This window comes from Aulonocara stuartgranti, assembly GCF_965226115.1.
Source record: "Aulonocara stuartgranti genome assembly, chromosome: 11".
Taxonomy (NCBI): Eukaryota; Metazoa; Chordata; class Actinopteri; order Cichliformes; family Cichlidae; genus Aulonocara; species Aulonocara stuartgranti.
Window position 1 is genome coordinate 25199495 of NC_138947.1, and position 12849 is coordinate 25212343.

The 12849-nt window shown below is 44.7% G+C and overlaps 1 protein-coding gene across 9 annotated transcripts in view; it reads left to right on the forward strand.

Moving 5' to 3' along the window:
* cobl (cordon-bleu WH2 repeat protein) overlaps positions 1-12849 on the forward strand; it is a 72551-nt gene that overhangs the window by 23436 nt on the left and 36266 nt on the right. For all 9 annotated transcript variants that reach the window (XM_082552845.1, XM_082552849.1, XM_082552846.1 and 6 more), the window contains one exon: positions 12052-12234. In XM_082552845.1, the coding sequence (XP_082408971.1) occupies positions 12052-12234 (183 nt within the window). The remainder of the gene's footprint in view (positions 1-12051; positions 12235-12849) is intronic.

Below are 12849 nucleotides of genomic sequence, written 5' to 3' on the forward strand. Positions count from 1 at the left end.
ACTGCTTAATACTGAGCATTATTAACATTATCTTCTTCTTTTCCTTTTCCAGCCAGTCCTCTTTGTCCTTTTTTTATTCTCTTCGTTATCTTTAATTATTTCTTAAAGATTTTGCATATAGGGATCACAGTGTAATTAAAAGGAAAAAAGTCAGCAGACTATGAATTAAACATCAAAACTGTTATAGACACAGCACAACTCATTTACTTTGCTGAAACACTGAAAAGTATGAAAGACAGTTTTGTTGGATTGATTAATAATTCTTTTTTTTTCTACTGGACTTTAATGCAGCTTTTTTTCCCCCTATGATTGTTTCTCAGCCTGGGCAGTTTTTAGACCACACGCATGCATTTGCACACACCAGAAAACACACACCCACAGAGTGTTATCAACCCAAAGGCATCACATTACCCTACCTTGGCTACATTAGCACTAAAAGCCCAGCCTCTTATCTCTAATTGTTCATTAGGGGCTAAACTACTGTGTGTGTCAGTGTAAGTGTGTGTGGTCATAAAACATTAGCATGGTCAAATAGCGTTATGTCTGGGAAGACCTCATTCTAAAGCAAACTCACTTCTAAAAGTTTTTTTTTAAATATGCAGTATTTATTTGTTCTTAGCTTTTTAGGGAGTGGCATTGCTTAAGTTCCTCTAATACAGTGGTTCTCAAACTTTTTTTGCTAGGCCCCCCTTTGTTTTACAAGAAAAATGTTCGCGCTGGTTGGTTTGGAAACATATTTGGCGATGCTTCATCTCCTGCTTTGCGTTTGTGTGGAAGCCCCGTCAAAAACCTGTCAATTATGCTAGCGGTGTCCAAGCGTTTTTTTTTTTTTTTCATACTGCTCTTAGATCCACTTGCCACTGATCATTGTTCTTTTAGGTTGCATCCTTCTCCCATATGCTCTTCCAATACTGCTCCGTCTCCAGCCTTGGTGACGCTGTTCTTATATTGTTCCCTTGCTATTGAGAGTACACCTTGGATGTGTCCGTGCAGAACAGCTGGTTTATTCTCCTGCCTTCTATCTCTCTGCTATACCTTTTCAAGTGGTTAGCCAAGGCTGTGAGTATTTGCTTGGCAGTTTCTAAGGCGTCAGATATGGGCAGCTTGCTGTTTGCAGTAGGAATTTTCCTTAGTGCTGCATTCACATCTTCTAGTAGACTTTCAGAGGGTACTTCATGTAGTCTTGGTAACCAACTACAGAGGGTCCAGGTTTCCAGTTTCACCATGATCCTCTCGTTCTGGTCAGCTACGCTCGCACTCAGTGCTCCTTCTTCCATCGTACTTGGGGCCTGGTACTCAATCTCGGGTGGAGGTAATATCTCCCGCCTGACTTGTTGTCCTGGCTCTCCCTTGCCATAGCATTTGTGCTATATACCTTATGGATCTCTAGCTGTGAAAGCAGTTCCTTCTACTCAATGTTGGAACACCAAGCTATTAGTTGTTTCTCTGTCAGTCTGCTGGGTATCGAAGGTTCCATAGGTTCCACATCCTAGTCAAGTAACCTCTTCTGCTGGAAACGGAGTAGCATTCCAACAGGGCCCTGTTCTTATTTCCTTCAAGCTCGGGTCCTACCAGAGCACTTGGAGCTTGAGGGTCCTGTGCAGTATCTTAGCTGTTCCTAGGACTGTGCTCTTCTGGACAGAGATCGCAGATGTTGTTCCTGAGATCTGCTGGAGCCACTCGCCTGGCTTGGGAGTCACTGCACCTTGTGCTCCAATTACCACTGGGACCACTGTTGCCTTCACCCTCCACATCTTCTCGAGCTCTTCTCTGAGCCTTTGGTACATCTTCAGCTTCTCGTGTTCCTTCTTCCTGATGTTGCTGTCATTCGGTATCACTACGTCTATCACTACAGCCGTCTTCTTCTGCTTGTCTATCACTACTATGTCCGGTTGGTTAGCCACCATTTTGTCCATCTGTATCTGGAAGTCCCACAGGATCTTAGCTCAGTTATTCTCAACCACCCTAAGAGGCGTCTCCCATTTTGATCTCGTATACTTCTTAATATACAATACAATACAGGTTTATTTGTATAGCACATTTAAAACCAAGGGTATACCAAAGTGCTTCACAATAACACAATAAACAGTTAATGATAACAAAACCAGTAAGTCATTAAAACAAATTAGATTAAATGAAAGACAGAAGCATTAAAAGATAGAAGTAGGGAAAATTCAGAGTATCCAGAAAATGTCAAAATGAATAATGATACAGCAATTAGTGAGAGGTAAAGTTTAGCATGTATATATATATATATATGTATATATGTGTATATGTATATATATATATATATATATATATATATATATATATATATACACACATATATACACATATATACACATATATATATATATATATATATATATATATATACACACACATATATACATATATATATATATATATATATATATATATATACACACATATATATATATATATACATATATATATATACATATATACACACACACACACACACACACACACACAATACCTACAACCACGATTACCGACACTAACAAGCTGATCTACAAAACGGCAGCAGTGATCAGTGAGATGCTTGGCTACAAGTTGAACAGCAACAAGAGGCAGTACCCTCCATGGAGAAGGAGGCTAGAGGGCAAGATCAAAGTAGCACGGAGGGAGGTTAGCCAACTAACGGAGTTGCAGAAAGGTGCGACAAAGAAGGTGCATAAGAAATACAGCAAGCTGTCCATACCTGAGGCCTTGGAAACTGCCAAGCAAAGACTCACAGCCTTGGCCAGCCGCTTGAGGAGGTACACCAGAGAGATAGAAGGCAGGAGAATAAACCAGCTGTTCTCCACAGAACCAGCAAAGGTGTACTCTCAGTGGCAAGGGAACAATAATAATAAGAGAACAGCACCACCAAGGCTGGAGACGGAGCAATACTGGAAGAGCATATGGGAGAAGGACGCAACCCATAACGGCAATGCTCAGTGGCTAGTGGATCTGAGGGCAGACCATAGCGACCTCCCTGAACAGGGTCCAGTAACCATCATAGTGGCAGATATCCAAGAAAGGGTCTCCAGTATGAAGAGTTGGACAGCACCAGGGCCCGACATGGTTCACGTCTACTGGCTAAAGAAGCTGACTGCACTCCACGAGCGTCTGGCAGCACAAATGAACCAGCTGCTAGTTAACGAGAGACACCCGGAATGGCTAACTGAAGGTCGGAAGGTCCTGATCCCCAAGGACCCCAAGAAGGGACCGGTCCCCTCCAACTACCGACCAATAACCTGCCTCAGTACTACATGGAAGCTCCTGTCAGGCATCATATCGGCTAAGATGAACAGGCACATGGGTCAATACATGAGCGGGACACAGAAAGGAATTGGCAAGAATACCAGAGGCGCAAAACACCAGCTACTGGTAGACAGAACAGTCAGCCGAGACTGCAAGACCAGACTGACCAACCTGTGCACTGCCTGGATTGATTACAAGAAGGCCTATGACTCAATGCCCCACAGCTGGATACTGGAATGCCTAGAATTGTACAAGATCAATGGGACCCTAAGAGCCTTCATCAGGAACTCAATGGGGATGTGACGTACAACACTAGAGGCCAACTCCAAGCCCATAGCACAAGTCACCATCAAGTGCGGGGTCTACCAAGGAGATGATCTGTCCCCACTGCTGTTCTGCATAGGCCTGAACCCCCTCAGTGAGATCATTAACAAGACTGGCTACAGATACCGACTACGGAACGGAGCAGTTGTCAGCCACCTCCTGTACATGGATGACATCAAGCTGTATGCCAAGAGTGAACAAGACATCGATTCACTGATCCACACTACCAGGCTGTACAGCAGTGACATTGGAATGTCGTTCGGACTGGAGAAGTGTAGTCGGATGGTAACAAAGAGAGGGAAGGTAGTCAGAACTGAGGGGATCAGGTTACCAGAAGGCAACATTGCAGACATAGAGGACAGTTACAAGTACCTGGGGATCCCGCAGGCGAATGGGAACCATGAAGAGGCCGCTAGAAAAGCTGCAACCACCAAGTACCTGCAGAGGGTCAGGCAAGTCCTGAGGAGTCAGCTGAATGGTAAGAACAAGATCCGGGCCATCAACACGTACGCCCTGCCCGTGATCAGGTACCCTGCTGGGGTAATAGGCTGGCCAAAGGAGGAGATAGAAGCCACTGACATAAAGACAAGAAAGCTCCTTACCATGCATGGAGGGTTTCACCCCAAGTCCAGCACCCTGAGGCTGTACGCTAAGCGGAAGGAAGGGGGCCAGGGACTGGTGAGTGTCAGCACCACAGTCCAGGATGAGACAACGAACATCCAAGAATACATTAGGAAGATGGCCCCAACTGACCGAGTGCTCAGTGAATACCTCAGGCAGCAGAAACCCAAGAAAGAGGAGGGAGACGAGGAACCATCATGGAAGGACAGGCCCCTGCACGGTATGTACCACCGGCAGATAGAGGAGGTGGCTGATATCCAGAAATCCTACCAGTGGCTGGACAAAGCTGGACTAAAAGACAGCACAGAGGCACTAATCATGGCAGCACAAGAACAAGCTCTGAGTACAAGATCCATAGAGGCTGGGGTCTATCACACCAGGCAAGACCCCAGGTGCAGGCTGTGTAAAGATGCCCCAGAGACAATCCAGCACATAACAGCAGGGTGCAAGATGCTAGCAGGCAAGGCATACATGGAACGCCATAACCAAGTGGTCGGCATAGTGTACAGGAACATCTGTGCCGAGTATAACCTGGAAGTCCCGAGGTCAAAATGGGAGATGCCCCCAAGGGTGGTGGAGAATGACCGAGCTAAGATCCTGTGGGACTTCCAGATACAGACGGACAAAATGGTGGTGGCTAACCAACCGGACATAGTGGTGGTAGACAAACAGAAGAAGACGGCCGTAGTGATCGATGTAGCGGTTCAGAGTGACAGCAATATCAGGAAGAAGGAGCACGAGAAGCTGGAGAAATACCAAAGGCTCAGAGAAGAGCTCGAGAGGATGTGGAGGGGGAAGGTAACGGTGGTCCCCGTGGTAATCGGAGCACTAGGTGCGGTGACTCCCAAGCTAGGCAAGTGGCTCCAGCAGATCCCGGGAATAACATCAGAGATCTCTGTCCAGAAGAGCGCAGTCCTGGGAACAGCTAAGATACTGCGCAGGACCCTCAAGCTCACAGGCCTCTGGTAGAGGACCCGAGCTTGAAGGATAAACTGCCCGCAGGGGCGTGCTGGGTGTTTTATATATATATATATATATATATATATATATATATATATATATATATATATATATATATATATATATATATGTATATATGTATATATATAGGGATGGGTATCGTTTAGGTTTTATCCGATACCGGTGCCAAATCGGTACTTTTGAAACGGTGCCGGTGCTTAAACGGTGCTCGAACCGGTGCTTAAAGAATGGAGAACACAAACTTTGTCCAAAAACCTCTCATGTTCAGCTGTTTTTTTTTGTAAAAAGATAACAATGTGTGCCTTTTCTGCAGCTATGTGGCATATATGGCATCACTCTTGGCTGGAAGCAGTGCTTAAACAATGGAAAAACCACAAACTTAAACCCTCTCATGTTTAACTGTTTCCCACTTTTTCTTTGGTCATTTTAGCCTTTTTGGCCAGGGTGAAGGGAGTATCTGCCATCAAACAAGAAGACAGCCGCATGTAGCTATGATGATGTTTGCTAGTTCACCTTACATGCATTAATGTAATAACGTGGTTAGCCTACTCAATGTAAATTACACACGAACAACATGAAGCTACTCACGCAGAGAAGAACGGCTGCTGCTGCCATCATCATCAGTCATCATTTCTGCTACACTGGCAGGGCTAGGGGCCAGGACTCTATTCTTCAGGTTTTTGGGGGATGTTGCTCCGGGTCCGATAACTGGCAACCCACCCGACGTGCACGGTGTGAGGTCTCGCAGCAAGCTATCAAATACGGCGCATTTCTCGGCTTTTAAAAAAACCGCTATGCGTCGCCAGGTGTTTAATCGGATTCTTGGTGTTACCTCCTTTGACAGTATCACAGTATCAGCTTAAAGCACTTGTTGCAGGCTGCGGAGTTTGCATATTTTGCTGTGAAGTACAGCCAGACTTTTGACCGCTTCGCCTTGGACATTTTAAATCTGTAGCTCTGCTCTAACAGAACGTACGTACCTGGCCCCGCCTACTATCCTCGGAAACGTAAAATGATTGGCTAGAAGTGTATCACAGCTCAGGAAAAAAAAGCACCGAAATAAAGCACCGAAATGTGCTCTGCTTTTCGGTCTAGTTACTACCGTTTATGTCAGAACCGGTGCCATCATGGCACCGGACACCGGCACCCATCCCTATATATATAAAAACACCCAGCACGCCCCTGCGGGCGGTTCATCCTTCAAGCTCGGGTCCTCTACCAGAGGCCTGGGAGCTTGAGGGTCCTGCGCAGTATCTTAGCTGTTCCCAGGACTGCGCTCTTCTGGACAGAGATCTCCGATGTTTTTCCCGGGATCTGCTGGACCCACTCGCCTAGCTTGGGAGTCACCGCACCTAGTGCTCCGATTACCACGGGGACCACCGTTACCTTCACCCTCCACATCCTCTCGAGCTCTTCTCTGAGCCCTTGGTATTTCTCCAGCTTCTCGTGTTCCTTCTTCCTGATATTGCTGTCATTGGGAACCGCTACATCGATCACTACGGCCGTAGTATATATATGTATATACATACATATATATACATATATATGTATGTATATATATATATGTATATATATATATATATATATATCTGTGTGTGTGTGTATATATATATATGTGTGTATATGTATATATATATGTATTAAATATATGTCAGTAACAAAATGTCAGTAAGTTAATTTCCTGTCCATAAAAACATGAAAGGAATTCCCAGGAGATTCAGTGTGTAAGTCATGATCCTAGTTATACAGAGCTTCAAAAGGTTGACTTTGTGTTACACACTTTGTAATTATAAATGTGCTGTGAACTCCATTTCCCCCCAAAAGAGCTGGAGTACCTTTTGTTCTGTTTTCCTCTCTCACTGTTTCCACACATTTCAGATTGTTTACCACGGTGAAAAGGGTGAAAAAGTCAGGGAGAGTTCATGTGAATTTTCCACTTTGAACATTATATTTTTGTTGAGGTGAAAACATACTTTTGTTTTTGAAGATTCCATATGGGAATCGCATCATTCCTCTCTTCCAGCATTTTTTTTTTATTCTGTCAGCCTCTGTCTGCCATCTCCTCTGCCTCTGCATCACTCTGATGTTACTCCTGTCACAACATAGATGCACAAGTCACACAACACAGCGAACTGTTAAAAATGACAGAACAGGCTTGTGGCACATATTTTTTTATATCTATAAAAAACACCCAGCACGCCCCTGCGGGCGGTTTATCCTTCAAGCTCGGGTCCTCTACCAGAGGCCTGGGAGCTTGAGGGTCCTGCGCAGTATCTTAGCTGTTCCCAGGACTGCGCTCTTCTGGACAGAGATCTCCGATGTTGTTCCTGGGATCTGCTGGAGCCACTCGCCTAGCTTGGGAGTCACCGCACCTAGTGCTCCGATTACCACGGGGACCACCGTTACCTTCACCCTCCACATCCTCTCGAGCTCTTCTCTGAGCCCTTGGTATTTCTCCAGCTTCTCGTGTTCCTTCTTCCTGATATTGCTGTCATTCGGAACCGCTACATCGATCACTACGGCCATCTTCTTCTGTTTGTCTACCACCACTATGTCCGGTTGGTTAGCCACCACCATTTTGTCCGTCTGTATCTGGAAGTCCCACAGGATCGTAGCTCGGTCATTCTCCACCACCCTTGGGGGCATCTCCCATTTTGACCTCGGGACTTCCAGGTTATACTCGGCACAGATGTTCCTGTACACTATGCCGGCCACTTGGTTATGGCGTTCCATGTATGCCTTGCCTGCTAGCATCTTGCACCCTGCTGTTATGTGCTGGATTGTCTCTGGGGCATCTTTACACAGCCTGCACCTGGGGTCTTGCCTGGTGTGATAGACCCCAGCCTCTATGGATCTTGTGCTCAGAGCTTGTTCTTGTGCTGCCATGATTAGTGCCTCTGTGCTGTCTTTCAGTCCAGCTTTGTCCAGCCACTGGTAGGATTTCTGGATATCAGCCACCTCCTCTATCTGCCGGTGGTACATACCGTGCAGGGGCCTGTCCTTCCATGATGGTTCCTCGTCTCCCTCCTCTTTCTTGGGTTTCTGCTGCCTGAGGTATTCACTGAGCACTCGGTCAGTTGGGGCCATCTTCCTAATGTATTCTTGGATGTTCGTTGTCTCATCCTGGACTGTGGTGCTGACACTCACCAGTCCCCGGCCCCCTTCCTTCCGCTTAGCGTACAGCCTCAGGGTGCTGGACTTGGGGTGAAACCCTCCATGCATGGTAAGGAGCTTTCTTGTCTTTATGTCAGTGGCTTCTATCTCCTCCTTTGGCCAGCCTATTACCCCAGCAGGGTACCTGATCACGGGCAGGGCGTACGTGTTGATGGCCCGGATCTTGTTCTTACCATTCAGCTGACTCCTCAGGACTTGCCTGACCCTCTGCAGGTACTTGGTGGTTGCAGCTTTTCTAGCGGCCTCTTCATGGTTCCCATTCGCCTGTGGGATCCCCAAGTACTTGTAACTGTCCTCTATGTCTGCAATGTTGCCTTCTGGTAGTTCAATCCCCTCAGTTCTGACTACCTTCCCTCTCTTTGTTACCATCCGACTACACTTCTCCAGTCCGAACGACATTCCAATGTCATTGCTGTATAGCCTGGTAGTGTGGATCAGTGAATCGATGTCTCGTTCACTCTTGGCATACAGCTTGATGTCATCCATGTACAGGAGGTGGCTGACAACTGCTCCGTTCTGTAGTCGGTATCCGTAGCCAGTCTTGTTAATGATCTCACTGAGGGGGTTCAGGCCTATGCAGAACAGCAGTGGGGACAGAGCATCTCCTTGGTAGATCCCGCACTTGATGGTGAATTGTGCTATGGGCTTGGAGTTGGCCTCTAGTGTTGTACGCCACATCCCCATTGAGTTCCTGATGAAGGCTCTTAGGGTCCCATTGATCTTGTACAATTCTAGGCATTCCAGTATCCAGCTGTGGGGCATTGAGTCATAGGCCTTCTTGTAATCAATCCAGGCAGTGCACAGGTTGGTCAGTGCACAGGTTGGTCAGTCTGGTCTTGCAGTCTCGGCTGATTGTTCTGTCTACCAGTAGCTGGTGTTTTGCGCCTCTGGTATTCTTGCCAATTCCTTTCTGTGTCCCGCTCATGTATTGACCCATGTGCCTGTTCATCTTAGCCGATATGATGCCTGACAGGAGCTTCCATGTAGTACTGAGGCAGGTTATTGGTCGGTAGTTGGTTGGGACCGGTCCCTTCTTGGGGTCCTTGGGGATCAGGACCGTCCGGCCTTCAGTTAGCCATTCCGGGTGTCTCTCGTTAACTAGCAGCTGGTTCATTTGTGCTGCCAGACGCTCGTGGAGTGCAGTCAGATCCTCTAGCCACTGAGCATTGCCGTTATGGGTTGCATCCTTCTCCCATATGCTCTTCCAGTATTGCTCCGTCTCCAGCTTTGGTGGTGCTGTTCTCTTATTGTTCCCTTGCCACTGAGAGTACACCTTTGCTGGTTCTGTGGAGAACAGCTGGTTTATTCTCCTGCCTTCTATCTCTCTGGTGTACCTCCTCAAGCGGCTGGCCAAGGCTGTGAGTCTTTGCTTGGCAGTTTCCAAGGCCTCAGGTATGGACAGCTTGCTGTATTTCTTAGGCACCTTATTTGTCGCACATTGTGGATGTTGGGTATCGAAGAATCCATAGGTCCCTCATCCTATTCATGTAGCCCCTTCCGCCGGGGTTACTTGCATAGTAGCATTCCAACAACGCCCTGTTTTCGTCTCTTGCCCACCGATGCCTTCTTGTTCCAGTAGCCCACTTTTCGTCAGGGTGCCCTGGTTCCTCAACACCTGACGCGGACCTTGTTGATCCGGGCGACGTCCGAGCCGGCATGCCTTCATATTTATCTGTCTCGCTCATGTCTGCGGTAGGCTTGCTCAGCATAGGGGGTCTAGCCTTAGGACCCTTACTGGATACAGACGCCCCAGGCAGGAATCGAACTTGCGATCCTCTGTTCCAAAGGCGTGTAGTCTATATATGTAATTAGTTTATATATATATGTATATATATATATATATATATATATATATATATATATATATATAATGTGTGTGTGTGTGTTCTGCTTCAGTTTCAGGTGGTTCTGTGTTAATATTCCCCTTTAAGCCTTCCATTTGTGTTTTTACAGTCATAGACATATTGAGTTTTGCCATGGTTATAAGGATAGAGGAAGTTAGAAGCTTTTATTTTATTGCACAATAGTAAATTATATATTAGTGATTATATATTAGGAGGATAGTAGGGCTGGGTATCGTCAATGATTTCTAGAATCGATTCCGATTCACAAGGCCCTGAATCGATTCGATCCACGATTCGATTAGATTCAATTCAATTTGAATCAGGGAAATTTTGCCTCAGTCAGAAATATTATAATTCAGATCAGTACATTTACATATTTTTGTATCTATAAAAAGGAAGCTGACACTTTTGAGACTTTATCAAAGGTGTGAGCATCACAGCAGATGCCTTTGTGTCAAAGTAGCTGAAGATAAAACACAGAAAAACATGAAGGTGATTTTCCTGGCCTGGGATTTTATAAAAATATTCTGCAGTATATCAAAAACGAAAGAAAACCATTAATCAACATATGAACATTACCTCTGAAGTTACAGCAGTTTTATTAGAGACACAGCTAAGCGTTTTGCATTTTGCATAATTTTAAAAAGTTTAAATTTGTTCAGTAGCCCATTGAAGGGCAGAAATAAGGTTTTCTTTTCGGAAGTAAGTAAAAGGGAAAAAAAAACATCGGCCGACAGTGCTGTAAATAACGATAGTCTTGTGTGTAACAAGCAAGAAAGAAAAATTGCAGGCATGCTATACTTTCCTTATAGATTTCTTTTTTTCTGAAGCCTTGTTCTTTTCCCATCCTTCCCCACTGTGAGATGTTATAACCTAAGGCCCAATTAATCCTAATGACCTGAACTTTATGCTCCTTTTTGCTCTGCTTTTATGTTGTATCCAGGCATTGTCTGAACTCATCAATTAATCTGCTTTAAAGCACTTTTTGTTTTCTTCGATCATGGGGTTTTGAGCTGTGGTTTTGGTGCTCCTGTTGTTGCAAAGGTCTGTACCAAGCTGAGCCACAGGAAGGTGGAGGTTTTCACGAGCACTTTAGGCCCTCTTTGATCAGAAATCGAAACCCATTTTTGTTTCAATGCTTTGGTCGGGAGCAGCCACCCTTTGAAAATGTGGTCGCACTCTCAATTTGATCAAATGTTGCAATAATTGTCATGACTGAAGAATAGACTGTATTTTCAGAAATGTTCCTGTGCATTGCATTCATAGTCTGTGCACGCGTGCATGTTTTTATTCATTTTGTTTGTGGCTTTCCTAGATGTGGATGTTAAGAATACACGTGTCAGCTTTTACACTAAACATAACCCTTGAAATCAAGATTGTCAGTGAATCAACAGGATATTTTGCTGTCTAATAGTTTTCAAGTTAAGTTTGGATACACGTCATAAATTAAGAAGCAACTGGGTTTCATTACACTTAGTTGTGATTTTTGACCCAAGCAGAGTTCTGCACCATTTTAAATGCTGTGCTAAACATGTTCTTAAACTCCTGTAAGTTTTATCCCCTCATCTCCAAATATGGTCGTTAACATATTAGATGAACCCAGAATGAACTGGATTTAATTTTTGATAAAGACAGCTCTGAGCTGTCCTTGAAAATTTAATGGCAATTTAGCCATCAGTCATTTTTATGTTTACAAGTCAGTGATCATATTTGTTCCTTGCTTTAAACTAATTACAAAAATGTTTTTCAAACTCTTAAATTTGTACATTTTTTCATGTTTCCTCCTCCCATTTGTCAGTCTGATTCCCTCTCCTTTTATTTTTCATGTTACCCACAGGACGTGTCCACAGTATCTGGGTTCTCCAGTGGACCTAATTGGTCCGGCACCTTGGGCCAGTCTCAGTCTGTCGCCAGTATCCCGAGGTTGTCTCCCAAGGCTGAGACCAAGAAGAGGAGGGCCCCACCACCGCCTCCTGCCCCTGCACCCAGGATGGAGCACACTACAGTTGAAAGCTGTCAGGTGAGGAAACAGTTTAACCTGTGCCAGATTTATGTGTGTTGCTCTTTATGTTTGTGTTTCATGACAACGCTTGGACTGGAATTGTGAGTTGTGAAATTGAATCCATATCCTGTGTTTTAAAGCAGTAAGTCGTACCAGGAAACACAAATGAAATTAGTTATTATATAAAGATGCACTGTATATGCACATTACTTAAAAACACAATTTCAACATGATTGGCATCATTTTAATGACACAGCTAATTTTGTGCATCTTATGGAAAATCCGCATCCTAGCAAATACAGTAACTCTCAGCTTTCAGCACTGACCCGATGGAGTATATTTGAAAGCTGCAATCAGTGTGATGCAGAATTTCCTTTAGGTATTCTGACCTCAAAGTCAGGATGACCTGTATTGTCTACAATAAGCAACAACTCCCTGCAGTCTTATTATTCTGTTATGGAGGCATGCTACTAAATGTTGTTTAGCAACCAACATCCTTCTGCCCTCCCTCTGATAATAGGTTTTATTTATTTTAAGGAACCAGTGATCTTAAAGAACATTATTCAGCATCTAAGCATTTAATGGATTTTTGCTTAATTATTTCAAAAAAGAGCAGAGTATGGAGTAGAAAAG